This window comes from Lytechinus pictus, chromosome 18, assembly GCF_037042905.1.
Source record: "Lytechinus pictus isolate F3 Inbred chromosome 18, Lp3.0, whole genome shotgun sequence".
Taxonomy (NCBI): Eukaryota; Metazoa; Echinodermata; class Echinoidea; order Temnopleuroida; family Toxopneustidae; genus Lytechinus; species Lytechinus pictus.
In genome coordinates, this window is record NC_087262.1 from 12059669 (window position 1) to 12082267 (window position 22599).

The window sequence follows — 22599 nt, forward strand, 5'->3', positions numbered from 1 at the left end:
ATTATAAATACACTGTCCAAGTTGCACAGAATACAAACTTGGGATTTCAAAATTAATCTAAAGATTTAAAATCTTAAGGAGTACGAGGATGAAAAAAGGTAGAAATAGATCAAAAACTTTTGAAATGATGATAAGACCTCTATTTTTTCCATGCTTATGGACCTGAATGATAAACACCATGTCCAAGTTGCACAGAATACAAACTTGGGATTTCAAAATTAAAGGACAAGTCCACCCCAACAAAAACTTGATTTGAATAAAAAGAGAAAAATCAAACAAGCATAACACGAATAAAGAATAAACAAGAGTAAATCTGAAAATTTCATCAAAATCGGATGTAAAATAAGAAAGTTATGACATTTTAAAATTTCGCTTAATTTCACAAAACAGTTATATGCACATCCTGGTCGGTATGCAAATGAGGGGACTGATGACATCACCCACTCACTATTTCTTTTGTATTTTATTATATGAAATATAAATATTTCAATTTTCTCCTCATTGTCATGATAAACAAAGTTTTATTCCTCCCTGAACATGTGGAATTACCATTGTTTTAACATTTTGTGGTTCAACCAAGAGGGTCCTTATTGTCAAATCTGCGAAAATAGAAATATTGTATAATTCAAACAATAAAAAACAAAAGAAATAGTGAGTGAGTGACATCATCAACTCTCTCATTTGCATATCACTGAGTTGTGCATATAACTGTTTTGTGAAAAATAAGCGAAACTTTAAAATGTCATAACTTTCTTATTTTACATCCGATTTTGATGAAATTTTCAGATTTATTCTTGTTTGATTTTTCTCTATTGATTCAAATCAACTTTTTCCTGGGGTGGACTTGCCCTTTAATCTAAAGATTTAAAATCTTAAGGAGTACGAGGATGAAGAAAGGTAAAAATAGATGATCAACAACTTTTGAAATTATGATAAGACCTCAATTTTTTCCATGCTTATGGAACTGAATGATAAACACCATGTCCAAGTTGCATACAATACAAACTTTGGATTTAAAAATTGATGTAAAGATTTAAAATCTTAAGGAGTACGAGGAAGAAAAAAGGTAAAAATAGATGATCAAAACTTTTAAAATTATGACCTCAAATTTTTTATACGCTTATGGACCTGAATGATAAACACCTTGTCCAGTTTTACAAAATACAAACTTTGATATCAATATTATTGTAAATATTTGGAATCTTGAGAAGGATGAGTAAGAGTAAGAAAAGAAGGAGGAAATGGAAGAGATGAGAAAAGGAAGGAGCAGGGTGAGGAGGATAATAAGGTTCCATGTCATTAATCGAATCGAATGACCAACTTCAACCCTGGGTTGAACACTACCCTACTCTAAAGCTAACCCTACAATTAAACCGTATTGCAACCCTAACCCTACATCTTATGACGAAATTAAGCCCGTAGCAATTGTCGCATGAGCAAATGTTGTGTCACCAATAAGAATAATGGTACATTCATGTGAATGATCTTCCTTTACCTTTCTCTTGCCTCCAAGAGATGGCCTGGGGCCCATTGCTGAAAGAGTTGCAATCAATCGCAACTCTAAAAATCATGTGCAACTTGATTTTCAACCAATCAACAGCACGCATTTGGGACTTGGATTGATGTTTTGACTTGCGTTTAAACGCTACTCTTTCTGCAACGGGCCCCTGATCTAGTAAGATCCACACACTAATCGAATGACCAACTTTAACCATGGGTTGAACACTATACCCTACCCTAAACTTAACATAAAACCCTAATGCAACCCTGACCCTACATCTTAGACAAAATTCAGCCCGTAGCAATTGTCGCAGGAGCAAATGTTTTGTCACCAATAAGAATAATGGTACTATATTCATGAGAATGGTCTTCCTTTACCTTTCTCTTGCCTCCAAGAGATGGCTTGATCTAGTAAGGTCACGGCTTCAAAGTGATTCATCGATGACAGGACATCTCGCAGCTCTTTGATTGTACCATCCATAGCCTGTATCAAAATAAACAACACAGCTACTGCTCAGGTCATATCTGATTGAAGACATCATGCAATAAAACCCAGGAATTGGGGGAACAATTTTTTGGGGGGGGAGGAGGAGGGAGGGTTGTAGAGACCGGTGTGCCCGAGAGATTGCATGATCTGTGACGTCAATGATGGAATCATTGACGACAAGGAATAGTAAATTTTCTGCAGTGGGCATTTCATTTTCAGCATCATCGCAAAATAGTGAGTATGTTTGGTCACATGATGTTATATCAACCAATCATCGTACAGGACTTAATTTATGTAGGATATAATGCAAACTATTACTTACCTCAAACTGTTTGATGATAACTGCAGTTGGGCTGGGGACGTGTTTGAGGAAGTCAAGCATGTTCGAGAGTCCGAGTCGATTGGCTAGGGTGAACCAGCTCTGAGTGGTTGGATAGTTCTCATCTAACATGGACGCAAGCTTCTCAACAGTGGTTTCTGACAACAGGCCAATATCTCCTGCAGAAGACAAATGGAACATTCCTTGGATAGAATTAAATTATATTTTGCTTGGCCATGAATAATGCGTAGGGGGTGAGGCAAGAAAATATTTGCAATCAATTTCAGCTGAGGCAAATCGGTTTACACTCCTTTTTGCAAGAAGCAGGGCCCAATTGCACAAAAGTTACTATTATAGTAACTTTGCCATCCAATGGTAACTACATGTACCATGGTAACGATGCTCATCAGCCAATCAGAATCAAGAATTTTAGGGAAGTAACCACTAGATGGCTATTATGCAATGGAACCCTGATCAGGGCCGCGTTTCATAAAACTAGTCATAATAACAAATTTGCAATAACAGTTAAAAGCTACAGAAATCCTTCAGTCTGAATGGCTGATGGTAAATTTGTTATAGTAATTCTGCATTTGTTGCTATAACAAATCTTTATGAAACAGGACCTTGTAATCAATTGCAAGGTATATATATGATTGATTCGGGGACCTCAAATATCTTTGCAACTGATTGTTAAGTTTCTTAAAATGCCCCATTAGTCAGTAAAAGTTTGACCATGGTTACGATATGAATTTTCGACATAACATTTTTACTACATTTGACGAGTGTTTTGGTACCAAGATTGGGGGGTTAAAAGAAAACCTAGCCAGGCCAAGGGCGGTGCTCGATATATGCCCTAGGGGCAACAGAGCCAGTGCTTTTGTCCAATCAGATATAAGTGCTTATGAATGGCTACCACTAATCTCAGATTACTGAATTTTGTGAGAGAAAAAGAAAGCATTTCCTTAGCTGGGGTTAGGTAGAAAATATGGCCTGTGAGAAAAGGAAAATTGTAGTACAAGGTTAAGCATAATACGAGGTACACTACAGTATAGAGGTTAAGAAAACGTTATGAGAAAAGGGCATAAGGTCATTTATGGAACCAGTCATGAGTAATTACCTTTAGATGTGATCAGTGAGCTTCCTAGCATTCGGCTTTTCACTCTGGGCCACATTCGCTTCAGTTCCAGGCCCGAGAAGGAGTTGACCTTCTCCGAAAAGTACCCTTGGTCCCAGCTATTGATTTTTGCATGGTCCTCGGACTGGATGGACCCGATGGAACTGGTGGTGCTTCGAGTCTCAATGTAGTCATAATCATCTGAGCTTATTTTCCTTGTCATATGTCCGGACAAGATTTCTTTCATCTATGTTGATAGAAAATACGTAAACAAAATTTTTAGCTCACCACACCAAATTGACAAACTAAATAAGTCATTTAAGGTGCAATTTACACAGGAGAGTTTTCAATTGTAAAAAAAAAACGTTCCATAATAGCCTCTGCCGGCACATTTGCAAGCAAAAATTTTATTTCTCCAATTCATCACTTCATTGTCACTCCCATATGCATACATGATCCAAATATGAAGTCAATCCGTGAAACGGTACTTGAGTTACCGCAAGAAAGAAACGGGACATATGGACGGACAACACTCTAAAGAAAACAGACAAATTGCCAGATGAAATGCTCCCCAAGGCTCCGTTGCATAAAAGTAACTATTACGGTAACTTTGTCATGCAATGGTATCTTTCATGGAATCCTTGATTCTGATTGGCTGTTGATCATTGTTACCATGGTAGTTACCATTGAACGGTAGAGTTACCATAATAGTAACTTTTATGCAACGGGAGCTAGATCTCAGGTTACCTTTGCGCTACTAGCCAGCTGATAAGGCGTTTTCCCATGCTTCTCCATCTTCTCCTCCTCCTCCTCTTTATCCTTCTCCTCGTCCTTTTCATCCTCCTCACCATCACTGTCGTCTTCCATGTCGCCATTCTCCAGCTTCGGGTCGGCTCCTCCTGCTATGAGGAGCGTGGCCATAGCCCGGAGGTCAAGGCTGCTGGCCAGGTGAAGGGCGGAGTCACCGGAGAAAGTGACGGCATCGACGTCGACCTTGGCCTCGATGAGGAGGTACCCCAGGATCAGGAAGCTCTCCACCTCGACGGCGTAGTGGACGGCTGTCCGGCCAGTCTTGCCATCCTGGAAGGCAATCAAGGTCAAGCTTTTATTAAACACCAATTCCAGTTGTGATCACAATTTGAAAATGAGCTAAAATTGTATCCAATAAAATGGTCACCAAGTGTTTTTAAGTATCGATAAAATATGTGCCCAAACGATCTTTTTCCAGGGAATGAAAATATACTGTCCAACATGCGCTATATATACCTGTGTTAATGACCCCAGAGTGATTTAAAGATAAAATAAAAATTTTCATGATCCATCTCTGCTTTCTCCTTCAAACGAACAAAAATAAAGAGATGTAAATTTGCTTGTAAAGTGTTTTTTCCAAAGAACTTCAAGAATCCAAAGAATTTCAAGACGAGGAAAATATGAAGAACAAGTGGAATGCCTCTGGCGGTCTCACCTGCATCACGCGATTCAATATAGCAGCAGTGCTGACTTTGAAAACTACTATAACTCGCACAAGATGTTCAGTGATACTTGGTTACTCTTATGTCCACGTTTTATGAACTAGACCAATACACTTACAGAGATATAATGGTAATTCCACAAATACCCCCAAGGTGACCAAAGTTCATTGACCTTACATGACCTTTGACCTTGATCATGTGACCTGAAACTCGCACAGGATGTTCAGTGATACTTGATTACTCTTATGTCCAAGTTTCACGAGTCTGATCCATAAACTTTCAAAGTAATGATGGTAATTCAACAGATACCCCCATTATGGCCAAAGTTCATTGACCTTTGACCTTGGTCATGTGACCTAAAATGCGCACAGGATGTTCAGTGATACTTGATTACTCTTATGTCCAAGTTTCATGAACTAGACCAACATACTTTCAAAGTTATGATGGTAATTCAACAAATACCCCCAATTTGGCCAAAGTTCATTGACCCTAAATGACCTTTGACCTTGACCATGTGACCTGAAACTTGCACAGGATGTTCAGTAATACTTGATTACTATTATGTCCAAGTTTCATGAATCAGATCCATAAACTTTCAAAGTTATGATGGTAGTTCAACAGATACCCCCAATTCGGCCAAAGTTCATTGACCCTAAATGACCTTTGACCTTGGTCATGTGATGTGAAACTCATGCAGGATGTTCAGTGATACTTGATTAACCTTATGTCCAAGTTTCATGAACTAGGTCCATATATTTTCTAAGTTATGATGACATTTCAAAAACTTAACCTTAGGTTAAGATTTTGATGTTGATTCCCCCAACATGGTCTAAGTTCATTGACCCTAAATGACCTTTGACCTTGGTCATGTGACATGAAACTCAGGCAGGATGTTCAGTAATACTTGATTAACCTTATGGCCAAGTTTCATGAACTAGGTCCATATACTTTCTAAGTTATGCTGTCATTTCAAAAACTTAACCTTCGGTTAAGATTTGGTGTTGACGCCGCCGTCGCCGCCGCCGCCGTCGCCGCCGCCGCCGTCGGAAAAGCGGCGCCTATAGTCTCACTCTGCTATGCAGGTGAGACAAAAATGTGGTTGGACTACCAAACAGTTGATTATGAGATGAGAATGCCCCAAAGTAATCTCTAATAGGTGTAGTAATTTAGCTGTTCACTCCCTTGAATCAATGTCCTTTAATAAGACACTAATCCACAAAAGCCACTCTCCACCCGGGTGGAAAACCAAGATCAGTGAAATTTTATTGGCATGTGTGCGTTTAGCTGGAATGCTCTGTGGGAAGAACTTCATAACCGGGCCAAATGATAGTTGCATGTTAAAACGTGTGGAAACACAGTGCCGTATATATGTCATCGGTATTATTATCACGAAAAATTGTAGAGGAAAGTACTTACAGGTATGTTTACATCTGCCCCTGCAGACACAAGCATCTTAAGAACATCGAAGTTCTTTGAGATGACAGCCAAGTGAATCGGTGCCAGGCCTGAAGAAGAGGATTGACACAAAAACAAATAATTTATCGATCACAAATGACACGGTCAACAGGTTTGAGTCCCACCACAGCACTGAACCTATGACAACAAATATTGGGTATATCACTGGATCATGCAATTCTCTACATGAGTGCAGGGGAGCGTTTCATGAAACGACTTGCCGGAGGTTTTATCCGACAGGTTGGTTTTTTTATCCGACAGTTGCCATAATGACAGTACTCCTCAGCCAATCAAAATCAGGGAAAGTTGTCAGATCTGACAACTTGTCGAATGGAAATATTGATGAAATGCTCCCCTGAATTCCATTATTCGTATATGACCTCAATATACTTTCATTTCTGTGATTAAAAGGATCCTTTTTAACATTGACATACAAGAATGAATCCCAATATAGTTTTCATTTGCTCTAGGTCTACAAGCAGTTGGTATACTTCTCAGTTTGGCCTAAACCCATATGGTATACTATCAACTTGGACCAATTGCCTTTTGGTCTGCACAGCACTTGGTCTAAGACCCACTTAATCTATTTCTCATTTTGTTTAACACCTAGATGGTCTAATTTCCAGTTTGTCAACTAATCAATTTTGTACTTTGTCAAAATGAAAATTTGATTCATAAACATTTCATCTAATCATATGGACCAAGTGATGTTAGAAGAATGGGTATACCCTGACTGAAAATTCAACAAAAGTGATCAGCAAATAAATGGGGGAACACTTTATGAAAGGACTTGCCATATAAAACATCCAACAAGGTCTGATTTATCATAAAAATACCATAGCAACAGTCAAGCCTCCTGCGATACTTTTTTTCTACATAATGCTCACTTAAACTCTTTAATTTTCTTTCCACAGTTGTCAGATCTGATGACTTGTCAAATGACAAATGACCGGAGGCCCGTAACACAAAGCTTAGCAATGATCTTAATTGACTCCATCGACTACAATGTGCAATCAATCGTGAAAATCGAGTGTACGATTGATCACTAACCTTGGTGTTACAGGACACAGGTTGTAGACAAATTAGGATTAGACCATGTGGGATGAGGCCAAATGGAAAGTAGGCGAAGTGGGTATAGACCAAGTGACACAATACATACCATCATAGTTGGTTGGGTTAACATCGGCTTTGATCGGCTGGACGGCCGCCTTGGCCTTGGGGCCGTGAACCAGGAAATTGATGCCCTCCGTCATACCGGTCCTGGTGGCCAGGTGGAGTGGGGTGTTCCCCTCGTGGTCCTGGAGGTTGGGGTTAGCACCGCATCGCATGAGCACCTCCACCATCTTGGCTTGTTTGGTGATAACGGCCAGGTGCAGGGGAGTCTGGGTGGGGAGATGCAAATAATTGTTTTACCATATCCTCATCTACAACCACAATTGTTGTTATCATCAATCAACACTATTATCATAGTAATCATGGTCATAATCTTTGCCTTCACCTATAACCATCAACACGACACCATCATCGTCATCATGAACACGTCTAGCACGATTACAATAATTTTCATTGTCATCATCATCATCACAACTGTTGCTGCCATCATAATCATCATCACCATTATATCAAACCCCATCATCACCATCATCCTCATCATCACCACCATCCTCATCATCACCACCATCATCATCATCACCACCATCATCATCATCATCATCACCACCATTATATCAAACCCCATCATCATCATCATCATCACCTTCACCATCACCATCACCATCACCATCACCATCATCATCACCACCATCATCACCACCACCACCATCATCAACATCATCATCATCAATGTTGCCTCACCTGTTTCATATGGTTGGTCTGATTAACAATGGTCTGATCTGGAATCTTGATCACAGCGGATAGGAGGGCATGCGTCACATCATATTTCTTATTGATAATGGCAGCATGAAGAGGTCTAAAAAAGTATAAAGTCCAATAAGAATATGCATATGAAATGAAACATAAAGCAAAATAACAATATCAATATGACTAAAATGTTTTTATCGTCCTTTTAAGAATCCCATTCTATTCTTCCACAAACATATCAAATATCGTATTCTTAATCAATGTAAATTGTGAAGAAAAAAAAAATTCAAGGAATATGGAAAAGGCATTATAAAATTGGTAGATTATAGTTGATAATGATATGGAGTTAAGTTTGAAGGGCAATATATTATTATGTGATTCAATGAATGAACATCTGTTTCACAAAAGTAAAGTCCAAAAAATACATGAAACATGAAATTATTAGCAAAACATTCATCTATTTATCCTGACAAGATGTATGATTTGATTAAACAGTACTTGTAAACGAGACCTCTCGGGGTAACACAGTATCTCACAGTATATTCAGAAAGACTATATTTAGTCAATTCTTTACTCACGTGTCGCCATTATCATCCTCGACCGCAATAAGATGCCTCTGCACCGTGAGGATCGTTTTGATGTCACCTGACGCTGCATAGTCATGAAGAGCATTGGCCGTTACCTGGGCAACATGCCACGCCATTGAATCACTGTCAATTGTGATGTCATCTGGAATGATAAAAGGGCGTTTACATTACAAAGATATATAATCACATAGAAGTGGCCACGGAGGACCGAGTCAACATAAAACCTTGATCTCTTTCAAAGTCAAAGAATACCAGCAAAGTCGATAAATGATGATTAGACATCAAATACACTGATAGAGGAGGAAAATAGAAATGCTGCAGAAGTATGTGGAAATTATAATCATATCACCAATTCCATATAGTACATGTGTGAAGATGTACATGTATGTCAAACCTCCTATATATATATGGGAGTTCCCTAGAAATTATTGGTCTCTGTTTTCTAGTCCGTAAGGAAAGTTGTAATGCTCTCTTAATGCTCTGTCACACTGTTCCATGCAAGCCTTGCGTGTGACTATGTTTGCTACCCCAGGGTTGCCCACAGGCATCCCGCATTGACAGTTTCTCACATGTATCTCGCACACAGTTGCCCGCAAGCCTGATTTGCACCCAGAAAATTTTTGAGCATGCTCAAAACTTTGTTGCGGGTGATTGCCCGCATCTCATTCCGAAGGGCTTGCACAGGACGATGTGACAGGGCCTTTACTATCATGGCTAGTGCATTTCATAGAATAAGGAAGACATTGAGAAAAAAACGGGGGTTAGAAGTTGATTATTTTATGGAATAACTGATTTTCATCCCGACTTGGACATTCTGACCAGATGGGTGTGTCATGAAGCTGTTCAAAGATTAAAGGGGAATCCAACCCAAATAAAAACTTGCTTTTAGAGGAAAAAGGAAAATCAGACAAGGTGATAGATGTAGGTAAAAGTTTGAACAATATCGGACAAACAAAAGAAAGTTATGAATTTTTAAAAGTTGTGAATATTGGTAATCACTATACCTATGGAGATTTCAAATTGGCAACAGATATGATGTCAAAGTGATGTAAGGCAAGGACTACTTTTCCATGTACTCCAATACATAAAATGACTAAAATTACATTTTTTTCAAATGTTTTACTTCAAATTATATTTTTCTTTCATGAGGACATAAAACAAAATACTACCTAGGCTATAATTAGATTACAGCCCCAAGGGAATGGATACTTGGGAGAAAACCACAAATCCCTGATAATAAAGTACATGGCCTATGGGAAAGTTGTCCTTGCCCCTTGTCATGATTTACTTATCCAGTTACCAATTTGAAATCTACATAGTCTTAGAGATCTCAATTTTAAAACAGACATATCTTTCTTATAGCTTGTCCGATTTCTTTCAAACTTTCACCATTCTGTTTTATTTATTTTTCTCCTTTCAAACACAGCATATTATGACCAGGGCTGGATTCCCCTTTAAGAGAACGACTTTGAGAACGACTGGTGATCCTTTCTTGAGGTAAATGGTATACACCAAGTTGTTCAATGGTGATGGTTTAGCGCGTATGAAAGGTTCACCAGTCATTCTCAAAGCCGCTCTTAACTTACGAACAACAGGGGGGGCGTGTGGCAGAGGGTAACCCTCCCCCCCCCCAATCAAAGTACCATGGAACTTCTGACCATGAAAATAAAACATATCGCTGAAAGGTAATCAGAAACAAACATTCTCACCAGTTTGGACGTTTTTCTCCTCTGTGTCCTTGGGTCTTGATATACCCTTTGGGATGAGGTCCAAAACAGTGGTGTCCTTGAGCTCTGGTGGTGAACCGCAATCATGTACGATGTCGGAATCAAGCTCAAAACCATCTGAATCATGGAATTCAATAATCCAACAATAATATGCATAAAGCTATTAATGCAACATACCTGTAGTTGCTCAGTTCAGTTCAGTTCGGTTTTAAATTCCATATACCCCCCCCCCCCCACATATTAACATGAATCCACACACAATAGGAGGGCAATGCTTTCACTCCTCTACGTTCATGGTATATACAGTGTACATATAATAGTATCAACATAATAAAAGAACCCAATGGTTTCATGAGAAAGTTCTTAAAATCAAGGTTAATTGTCGGTATACCATTATAGATCTAGATCTTGTTCATTTACATAAACCCAACTCTGTGAAATCATGAAATCTAAGCTGAAAATGATCAGACTGATGATCACCAACACAGATTAAGCACATATGGTATAGTGTATTTTCTTGCATAAACCTAATCTGTGAAATCATGAAATCGAAGCTGAAAATGATCGGATGTCCATTTATAAGTAATTACACATTCTCTATCAGAATCATTCAGCACATATTTTATATTCAGAAATAAACAAACACTTGGGTGGTCATTTTATTGGATTCTGTTCAAACTCGGTTTAGATTGTTACCAAAACTGTGTTTGATCGTGATACAACTGGGATTAAATCGTATAACAACTAGAATGAAAAAACGTTGTTAGGACTGGGGTTAAGTGGTGCCGAGACTGATGACTCACCTGAGCTCATACAGTAATTGTTCTGTCCCTCCATCTTAACATGCTCTCCACTGGCCTGGCCTGCCATAGCACTTTGCATCGGTGGCATCTGGAAATCCATCTGAACTGGCATGCTAGCTGGCTGCTGCTGCTGCATTTGTTGCCGGTGTTGCTGCACCTGAAACTGTTGCTGTTGTGTCACTTGGGGTTTCCTCAGTGTTGCTATGCTAGGCAAGGGCTGGTGGCCCTGTGAGCCTGTTGAAGTTGTGTATACCATCTGCTGAGACGAGTTGCCGTTTGCGACAACCCCTGACTGGTGGCTGGGGATTTGTTGCGCCCCTGTGAGTGAACATGAACGTTTCATAAAAATCAGATGAAAACTGACAAGACTTTGACTCGTTGCACTACAGTATTGACGGAAACAGTTGAAATGCAATCCTGCATAAGCTGAAAGCAAAGAGGCGAGTCATTGGATTGGATTCATACGTGCTGCATACAGGATAAACAAAATCTCCACTCCCGAGGAAGTATTCCCACAATGAGCCATCAAGACATTCTAATGGCTAAGCAGATGAAATCGACGTTTGCATCCTAATAGGTAAACTTTATAACAACTGGGTTGGGAATGGCCAAGTGTGAATGATACATTGTCAAAGGAGTAAGAGTAAGATCCACTAAAAAAATTAGCTTATCTAAAAGAGCAATTATTCTTCTTCAAACTATCAAAATATTAAGTTGTAAAGTTGAATAAAACAACATATGTAGTGGTAGCTGCTTTTCTATGCGATCGGCATACTACCTGGTATGCATTAGTTCCCTGCGGGTGGATTGAGACTTTGTGTCCGGGTGCTTGTTTCATTGGTATAATCATGATTGTCGTGCGTTTTGGCGCATCTAATTCATCAAGCCTCAATAGCTTTTATTGATGCACCCATTTCCATTGTTGATTTTATTCTAATTCATTATTTATATGTTATGTATGTTTCTATTTCATATTTGTATTGTTTTAATCAGCTTCATTGGTATTTCCATTTTTTATCTGTACATAGTATATTTCCAATGGAAATAAATAAATGGAAAAATGTCCTCACCTGATTGTGGCTGTGAACTGGAAGTGTTGGTCTGGTTGAATTGATAGTTGGACCCACCATACCCCATGTTAGGGTTGTCGAACCGGAATGATGCTGAAAAGATGAATAAAGAGTGAGATCAAATAAATACAGACTGAAAACGAGCTGAGGGTAGATCCACGCAGGAAACAGAACAAATATATTTCATATTCTATGGAACTGCCTAGCAATTAATAATAAAATAAATAATATAGGATTTGTATAGCGCACGTATCCACCTTGCTAGGTGCTCAAGGCGCTCCTATATTATCCCGGCTAAGCTAATCTACCGATTCTGGTGCATACAGCTTTTTGAGGAATTACTTCCTGCCAGTACCCATTTACCTCACCTGGGTCAAGTGCAGCAGTGTGGATAAATTTCTTGCTGAAGAAAAACACGCCATGGCTAGAATTCGAACCAACGACCCTCTGTTTGAAAGGCGAGACTCAGAACCACTAGCAACCACTAAGCAAGTGATTTGCTTGAAATCTCGGGTTCCTGGCTGACGAAAAGGTTTGCAATGATTACAGCATAAGCTGCAAGAGATCAAATATTCTTAGATCCTGAATGATGTTACCGGTAAGCAATCTCTAGGAAGGAATACCACTCACTTGATCCTCCTGCTCCCGCTCCTCCCATGCTACTGTTTCCTCCTAAACCACCTTGGTTGTAGGGACTGCTGTATTCATTGAAGTGTGCCAAGTGCTTCTTCCGCTTCCGAAGGATCCCTTCTCGATCTGTAATCAAGGAACAAATTCATTCTCACCTTGGATTTTCTTGTTATTTTCAAAGATCAGTCACATGCACTATCAAGGATATTCCAACCTGCTAAAATCCCATTTGCGACAAATAAGCTTGGTATTTGATTTTGATTGGGATCCCGACCACAAGAAATTTCACATAAAATCACAACAACAAAAATTTTTCATTTGTATCTTTCCAAGCATAACAGTTTGAGGATTATCATTAACCGGTTGAAACCAGTTGTAACCGCTTGGAACCAGTGAAAGCCAGTTGAAACTGGTTGAAATATGATGCATCATTTACCTGGAACCTGAGGATGGAAGGTGAATGGTTTGGGATCACTGGTCTCATTATCCGACCTCCTCTTCAGCTGAACGTGGACATACACTGGCTTATCGATGTTTATATCTTTATATGCTGGTGTTTTAAATACAATTGCATACTGCAAAGAGAAATGAAAAAAAACACAAAAAACATAGCATATTGAGAAAAAAAAAATCAAAATTTTATGAAAAAGCACATACAATGTAAACAGACTTTAATATCTTGTATCTAAAATACAATAACATAGAGATAGAAAAGAAATAAGAGTATATTAAAATTGATGATGGTGATGAGGATGATGATGGTGATGATGATGGTGTTTGATACAATGGTGATGTTGATTATGATGGCAGCAACAGTGATGATGATAATAGATGGTGATGATGATGATGAGGAGGGTTGTGAATAACTACCACAACCACATCACATACCTGTCTGTGTACATCGGTCGGACCAAACTCGGCCAAACTCTGCCAGACCATCTGTCCGTCCGGCGAGATCTCAAAGAACTTCACCTGGATATCTTCCTTCTGTACTTTATCACAGAGCAGATAGACCTCCTCTCCCCCTGTACAGCAACCTGCACTCTTGTCCATGCGACAGATCTTGAGGGTCGTTGCGTTGGGTGCCTCTGAGATGGACAAGGACACAAAGAAATTCACAAAATATGAAGCTTAGCATTGGTAGTGTCTATGTCAATCAGACAAATTTTGCTCTTTTATAGGAAATAAGACTTGTTACTTCCTTCCATTTGTCCAAGAAGGGATGTATGGATATTGACTAGGAACATCTTCTGAAAGTGAGGGAATATATCAGAAAATTTGGTTGTCAACGGTTCTTTAGTCATGGCGGCAATGAGCCACTTTCAGGTACAAAGTTTATAATGATTTCTATAATTGACCTGTCAAAGACTGCCACCAAAATTATTGTTAGAACAAAAACTGAAGGGACAGATAAATGACCCCAAAACATCCTGCCTCTGGCAAGGGCCTAAGGTGTTTGAGAGGCATAAAAATTGAGAGAAATGGGGAAAATTCTTAGTGCTGTCAAAGACAGCACCAAAATGATTTCAAGAACAAAAACAAGAGAGATACGCATGAATCCAAAACATTTTGACTCTAGCAATAACAAACGTAAGGTGGGGAGAGGGATACAGAATTGAGAAAAATGAAAAGGATTCTTACTGCTGTCAAAGACTGGCACCGAAATGACCGGGTCAAGAGGCTGGGTGAAGTGGCCCTTACTGTCCGGAAGGTACGTCTGAAAGCAGAGACGGACGACGCTAAGGTCCATGTCTTTAGCCATCTCCTTGGCTTTCTTCTCAATCTCCGCGTCCGACGGCTCCATCCAGCGATTCTCTCCTTGGGAGATGTTGATGAGGTCTTTGTAGAGCCGATGCTGGGCCAGGATCCGGGTCTTGAGGGTCGGGACGACGTCCTTGCGCGTCACGTGAAGGATGCCCAGGTTCGGGAAGCTATGTAAGCAGAAAAGCGAAAAAAAAAAATTTAACAGACAGGAATAAACTGCACAAAACTTCTTTGTTGTCTGCCAGGCAGTTGTCACTAAATTCTAGTTGTTTTGAAAGAATACAATATTATCTAATATTTCTGTTCATCTTTGTTGTAAGTTATGTACATAAATTAAACAACCTGTTAATATTTCAATGAGGAAAAGTATCATAACTACATGTATGTTATTGTTACTGTGTTACATCACAATCATGATCCCTATTCTGGGGGAAAAGAGGGGCTAGATTATTTGAAATTTCATCACTTCACATTTTAAAATTTAAAAACATGAATGCAGACAAAAATGCATGAAAAATCTGGAAGAGAAATACATTGTTTGACGATACATCAAAGACAGAAAAAAATATTTGAAATTTTTTGGAATCCTTGAATATTAAGCATTAGATATTACCTTGCTGTCATATCCTTGGGCCCTACTTGCACTGTGCATAGCCCGTCCTTACAGTGCTTGCCAACTAGAGAATGTGCATGGGGGCGGGGTGTATCTTCACTGGTTACCAGGGAAACAACTATACGGGCAGGTCCTTTGTAATTACAAATCTGCAATGAGAAGGATGAAGATAGAAAGACAAAAATTACAAGTGGAATGCCTCTGGCAGTCTCGCCTACATTATGCAATTCGATATCAGCAGTGCTGACTTTGAAAACAGTTATTGAATAATTATTCACATAAGAAACATTCATATGATAATAGAATACTATGTCCATTGACCCAAAACAACCTTTGACCATGATCATGTGACCTAAGACGTGTGCAAAACAATCATTCATACTAGTTTACCCTTATGTCTATGTTTCATGAACTAGATCCCTGAACTTTCTAAGTCATGCCAATTCATAAATACCCCCAACACGGCCAAAATTCATTGTGACCTTTGATCTTGGTTGCTCTTATGTCTAAGTTTCATGAACTAGAATCATAAACTTTTAAAGGTATGAGGACAATGCCTCAAATACCCCCAACATGGCCAAAGTTTGTTGACCCTAAGTGACCTTTGATCTTGAATTTGACCAGAATGTTCAGTAATACTTGATTACCCTTATGTCCAAGTTTCATGAACTAGGTCCATAATATACTTTCTAAGTTCTGATGACATTTAAAAAACTTAACCTTGGTTAAGATTTCAATGTTGATGATGATGCCGCCACCGCCATCATCGGAAAAGCGGCACCTACATGTACATGTAGTTTGCTCTGCTATGCAGAGCGAGACAAAAATGAGTTGTACATGCATTAAAATTAGTTATGGGTATTACAGTATATGAAATGTTTATCATAAAGTGAGTGCTTTAAAAGTACAGATTTCAGGCCCATAGTTTTTAACTCTGTTTTAATTCAAATTCTGGTCTAAACTTGTGATTTTTAACTATCAATGATTTAAATTTTTGTCCCTCAAAAATTGAACAAAATTTAACAAAGAATATTGACTATAAAAGAACATGAACATTTGTTTCTAATAATCATTTTTTGGGAGGCAAAAATACATTGAGATCACATCTTCAAAATGTAATGGTAATACATAATTATAGTCACATAAGATGTACAATGCACTCTACATGTACATAAAAAATATGTACAAGACCTACATGTACACATAAATTGTCCACATATTCAGTGCATGTCATTATTACAGAATGAAACCTCTTAGCAACGAATGATGTCATGAATATGAAACCAACACTTGATACGCTCCCACAATTGCTTAATATAGAACATCAACTACATCTAAAGTGTACTAAGAGTCTATAATATTGTATTTACACGTACATGTACATTTTTAGTGTATACATGTACACCAAAAAAAAAATAAATAAATGCACACTGTGTTTTTCAACCATTGAGTAAAATTGTCACTGTGCATGAGAGTTTATATTAAGATTCATAATTCTTTTTCGACTAAATTAAGATATCAAGTTTTTAGGGATAAAAAAGGGTTATTTAAATGTGGCACATGTACATGTGGCTCTGTTGCTGTCACATCATTTGAGCTTTAAAAAGTTATTTATTGAAATTACAATATGTACATGTATATATGTTTATTGAACAGTGAATTTTACAGGCAGCAACAACAAAAGTAATTATGTAAAAAAGCAACCTGTACACTCAGTGTGGAAATAACAATTTGGTGATTCTACGATTATTATAATGATATACATGTACATTCAGTTTTTCTTTCTTTTTTTTGTTGATATTTTTTTTCTTTACAATACACCCTAAGACTTACCAGGTACTGTAAATGCACCCTTTTACCAGACATGTCCATACAGTGTACATTTTGAAATCATACATTTGAAGCGGACAGTGGTCCTTCAAAACAAACACATATGTGAACTTTGATCTTGGAGCTTCATTCAGAATTTCAAATAAATGCAAACAATACTGTCAACTCTTCATCAGGAAATGGCATAGGAATAGATTTTACTACAAATTACTGTTGATAGCTACAGACAGTGTACATGTATGTCTATCTATAAACATGCATTTATTGACTCAACTCTTTCTTTTGAGTACCATTATGTACTGTACATCATCATGAATTCATGATGACTTTAATACATTGGATTGGTGCAAAATGCCCCATGCACTGTATACCGTATCAGTTAAAGGGGGGAGTGAACTACATGTACATGTATGTGTGGTCTCCCATTGACTGTGTGCTTTAAATACATATTCTTAAAATGTTTTCAGACAGAGAATAAATTGACCTACAATTGTATTTGTATAGCGAAACTAAAATGTTTTGAGAGGAAAAGTAATTGTTTTGCTACTTGGTAATATAATTATTGCGGTATAAATGTATTGAGTAGTTAATTAGCATGTTATCATTCAAGTGGGTCTACATGTATATTACTAGACTACACTAGCATTATGGGTCAGGAAACTGGCCAGGTATGAGTAGTTGAGGACTCGAGATGGCGCTATTGGTTCGTATCTGCTTTAACAAGGATCTTTTCAATTCGACCGATTATGATTCTGCCAGTGGATGTGTCTTTTTCCAAGCAACAATACGTACATGTAATAGTACACATGCCCATGAAGGCTTATCTGAATAGCGATTTTCAGCTTCATGCAGTGTGCTCTGATTTTGGTTCCAAGTCATTTGCTCCAGTGACAATTGCTCCGATGGAAAATCCGCATATAAAGCCAAATCTATATAAAATCTAACCTCCAACACTATACCCTAATCCTTATCTTCACATTATTTTGAACCAAAAACTCTACAAGGAATGATTTTGCTATACAAATTTGAATAGCATTTTTGGTCACTTGACAAGAGAAAAGCTCTCAACTATTTTAATGTACAGTCCTGTGTAAAAATATACAAAAGACTTTATGCATAGCAGTCTGTCAAAAATGTGGAGCAAATTGTGATGCGATACCAGGAAAATTATTCCCCACTCTATTATAATCCTAACTTTAACTGCATGTACTCTGATATATTACAACCAGAGCAAATGTTGAAGGATCAAATGTCGTGTCACTCTGATTTCAGCTTCACAAATCACAATACTAGACCTACATGTACATGTAGTTCTATGATGATATGGAAACAAATAACATTGATTTAGAAGATATTCTTTCGAAACCACATTCATTGGGACAACTCAAGTCAGTTTTCTCTATCAACAAAGAATGAATAAAATGCAGTACAATAAAATCAGTTTCATTTTTCATATTTATATTATAAGAGGGATCTGCCAATCAATACTTACAATGCAATGCAACTAAGAAAGTGAACTCCAATATGCAGTCCATTCATAAAAGAATTAGAGTTAGATATGTAGGCCTACTTGTAGTTCCTGTTTTAGCGGTTCAATATATTTTATTATTAATGCACAAATAAGCATACACTGTATCACATGTGTACTGTATAGTATTAACCCTTTGCGCGCTGATTTTGCCAACTTGCACATTCCTACAATTAAATTCAACAATTGTAATAATTAGTTTTCTCCACTATACCTTCAAATTAGATAGATGGATAAAAGGCAATAGTTCTTGCATAACATCTATATAATAACAAATATCAATGACCAGTGCAATATGGATATCTCGAATTAAAGAAAATAACATGGAAACAATCGTCATTATTATCCCCCAAAATTAAATCAGCATGCAAAGAGTTAACTATTAAAACTTAATGGTGGCATGAATGTTTGCCTTAAAAAAAAAACAATTTTTTTCTCAACATACAGTAATAATCCCTATACTAATTTTATCAGGGAATAGAGGAGTAATATTTTGTTGAGGAAATGATACTCAAGATTCCTTTGTGGACATAAAAAGGAATGAGACAGTAAAACAAATATCATCAATAGAGTTCTAATTTTTCCTGTTCTTGCATAATTCAACTTCAATTGTTATGCTAGTTATTCCATGATAAAGCTGAGTTCTGAGATACCGGTATGTCACGGTATGTCACATCAGTTTTACATGAGTACTCACTGAGACTGGAAAGAAGCAAGAGCTATAGAATGTATACACTGTACATTTAAAAAAGCCTGAAAAGCTTCAAATGGGAGTTTTTCAGGGCCTGATTCTTGGTATCTTCACAACAAAACGGCGAAATTTTAGTAATTTTTATATATTGGCATTGATTATTATACCCAGTTGTTGTGTGTCTGGACGGGTTGGGTGTCCGGACGCATGACTTTTTAAGTTGATTTCTACTTTAAAACAGAATGTAAGAAAATATTATAAAAAACAAATATTGATTGTGATAAGAACTATTCAACATATATTTTTGGCTTATTCCTGGGTTAAAAAACACAAGGCTTCAAGGTGTCCAGACACCCAACCCCCATCCTAAAACAATTTTTCTGCAACATCGCCCTGAAATTCAAGAATTTTACAATGTATACACTGTATGTGCTGTAAATACGATTGATATGAAGTCTAAAATGCTTGAAATGGGAGGCTGTCGGGGCCTGAAGACTGGCACCTCTGTGTTAAATGGCATGAATTCAGTAGCTTTGTATCTTGCCAATATTAATAAAACAAGTCTTTAATACACAACACTGCGCTGATATTCAAAATGTGTAAAATGTGCTGTACATCATCTTGAAATTGGTGGCTGTCAAGGCCTAAAGACTACAGTAGCATCTCTGTATTGTAATGCACTGGTGGATCCAGGGGGGGGCACAGCTGGCCCATGTCCCCCCTTTTGAGAGGCATAATTAAAATTTGTAATGTAAAAATGCCGTTAAAAAAGAAATATGCCCCCCCCCCCCCTTTGAAAGTGAACACCTTTTTTTTTGGCTTGTAAAAAATTTTCGTGGACGAAATGTTATTTTAGGTTAAATACCTATTTTTTTGCTTGCTTGTCAAATTTTTCTTCGGGAAAATGTGCCCCCCCCCCTTTTGGAAAATCCTGGATCCGCCCCTGTTGTAATGGCATGGTACCAGTCACTTGTAGCAATATATCTTGCTTCTAATAAACAAGTTTTACACAACATGGCCCTGAAATTCAAGATTCATTCAACAACCATATATGCACCTCTACAGAAGGAAAAGATCTGTTTTCCTCTCCAACTGTTCTTGCATTGCATCTCTTTTATAAATGGCATGATTTCAGTAATTACAGTACATCTTGCCATTGATTAAACAAGTTTTATCCAACATGGCCCTGAAATTTAAGATTGATTAAACAACACTTTACCTCAACAGAAGGGAAAGATCTTTTTCCTCGCTGGCTGTTATGACCTGGCAGACCACCATGAGACGGACCTTCACAGCCATATCGAAATCGAAATCCTCGCTGTAAAAAAAATATTAGCATATTTGTAAAAAATGACCACCAAAAAATGTGTGCAATAGTTTGATGTTATCCTTCCTAAATCGAAAATGTACACAAAGGAAAGGAGGAGTGCTGTTTTAACGGGGGGGAGGGGGGCAAAAAATAATCAGTTAGGGGGCACCTTTTCACAACCTACTGGCTCATCTGCAATATGGTGGAAGCTTTAACATTCCAGTGAATGGGAATTTTCCAAGGCTCTTGTGAGCATTCAGGGGAAAATTGCCCCTGGGCCCGGGTTAATTTTTCCCGGAGGTTCCCCGGGTTGGGGGAGGAAGCCAATTTTCGTTAATGTACATGTACATCTACAATATCTACAAAGATGCCTGCAGTATTACAGAGCAGGCTGAGGCAGTACTGGACATTACTCTACAATGTAACATTAACATTTGGATAATCTTTAATAATCAAACTCCTATTTAGAATAATTCAATCATTTGAATACCAACCAATACAAAATATGTTCTATAGTAATATAATACTCTACATGCAGACATGTAGTAAAAACATAGATTGTTAATTTCCTTCTTCCTTTTTATACATTGCGCTGTCGGAAATGAAGTGGGAAAATAACAAATCTGCTAATTATCGTGTCAATGTGTCGTTAAAGAATAGCATACGTGCAAAGAACTGCCCCTTCGTACACGGTGATCATCCTATGGAATGTTATCATGTTGATTTATTTCATAATGTGTTATAATTTATTAATTATGAGTTATAATGAGTTTCTATTCTAAAAGGTTGCCTCTTTTTCTCTTCCCACCTTTCACTTTCCCATTTCTTTTGATGATTTACACGTACAGTATTGCTTCCGTTTTCTCATCCTCTTCCTCTCTTCTCTCATATCTTTCATTCCCCCTTTTCTTCATTATTGGCACCTCCGCAGGGTTACTGGTATTTAATTTTAGTTATTTGTACTTGTGAGACCCCCTGAGATTTTAATAGAGTAGTTGTGTGGGGTTTTGGTTTTCTTTACATGTAGATTGATTTGGGACTCTTGTTAATGGTCAGTTTGGGGGTCCGGGGGGGGGGGGGGGGTGTTTCATGAAAGTTGTCAGCACTGACTAAATTGTCAGTGCTGACTGTTTCAGTGAAATCCTTGCTTTTGATTGGCTGAGAAGCTCTGGCCTCTGACTGTTACTATGGTAACTGTCGGAGAAAGACATCTTACAGTGCTGACAACTTTCATTAAACGGTCCCCTGGTTGCCTCCCCACCCCTTTTTCCTTTTTCTCTTTAGGTCCTCATTTCCATTCTTGCATTTATATGCATTTATGATACATTTTTTTTGGTATGAATTTGTGCATTGTAATTTGTATTTGAATATTTATTTACAATGTTTGCTTCATATTTTTGTTGTGATTCTATTTGTAAACAGTAGCATATTTCAGTCTTTGGACTGCTTGAGATTGTATTTTTATAATTTTATCGCAATAAAATCCAACATATATTACACCTATTTTTCAAATACCAAAATAGATAAATAAAAAATGAATTATCTATATATTATTTCTGGTGTTGCTCCTTCATCTATGTTGACATGTCTAACAAAAATGATAATCGTTGGCAAAATAGGAAAAGTAGTGAGAGGTCATATCACAATTCTTTCGAATTTTAAATAATATCTCACGTTATTATACACACAGTTATGGGTGGCAGAGCAGAGAATTGTGTTAGGGGAGGGGGAGGCAACAATACTGTAGATCCCCCCAATTAACAGAGGATAATCCTCTGCCTCGCCGCCCATGCCCACAGTGAAATTAAAAACTGACTCTCTCATGCTACCTTTAAAAGAA

The 22599-nt window shown here is 37.8% G+C and overlaps 1 protein-coding gene across 1 annotated transcript in view; it reads right to left on the reverse strand.

Moving 5' to 3' along the window:
• Positions 1–22599, reverse strand: part of LOC129281164 (nuclear factor NF-kappa-B p105 subunit-like) — a 32171-nt gene that overhangs the window by 3907 nt on the left and 5665 nt on the right. The window contains exons 3-19 of the mRNA XM_054917106.2: positions 20670–20768; positions 15402–15550; positions 14666–14955; positions 13913–14112; positions 13461–13599; positions 13025–13150; positions 12395–12487; positions 11325–11642; positions 10504–10638; positions 8786–8936; positions 8202–8316; positions 7507–7729; positions 6309–6397; positions 4168–4500; positions 3424–3667; positions 2310–2485; positions 1879–1984 (exon numbers count right to left, since the gene is read on the reverse strand). Coding sequence (XP_054773081.2) covers positions 1879–1984; positions 2310–2485; positions 3424–3667; positions 4168–4500; positions 6309–6397; positions 7507–7729; positions 8202–8316; positions 8786–8936; positions 10504–10638; positions 11325–11642; positions 12395–12487; positions 13025–13150; positions 13461–13599; positions 13913–14112; positions 14666–14955; positions 15402–15550; positions 20670–20768 — 2986 coding nt within the window. The remainder of the gene's footprint in view (positions 1–1878; positions 1985–2309; positions 2486–3423; positions 3668–4167; positions 4501–6308; positions 6398–7506; positions 7730–8201; positions 8317–8785; positions 8937–10503; positions 10639–11324; positions 11643–12394; positions 12488–13024; positions 13151–13460; positions 13600–13912; positions 14113–14665; positions 14956–15401; positions 15551–20669; positions 20769–22599) is intronic.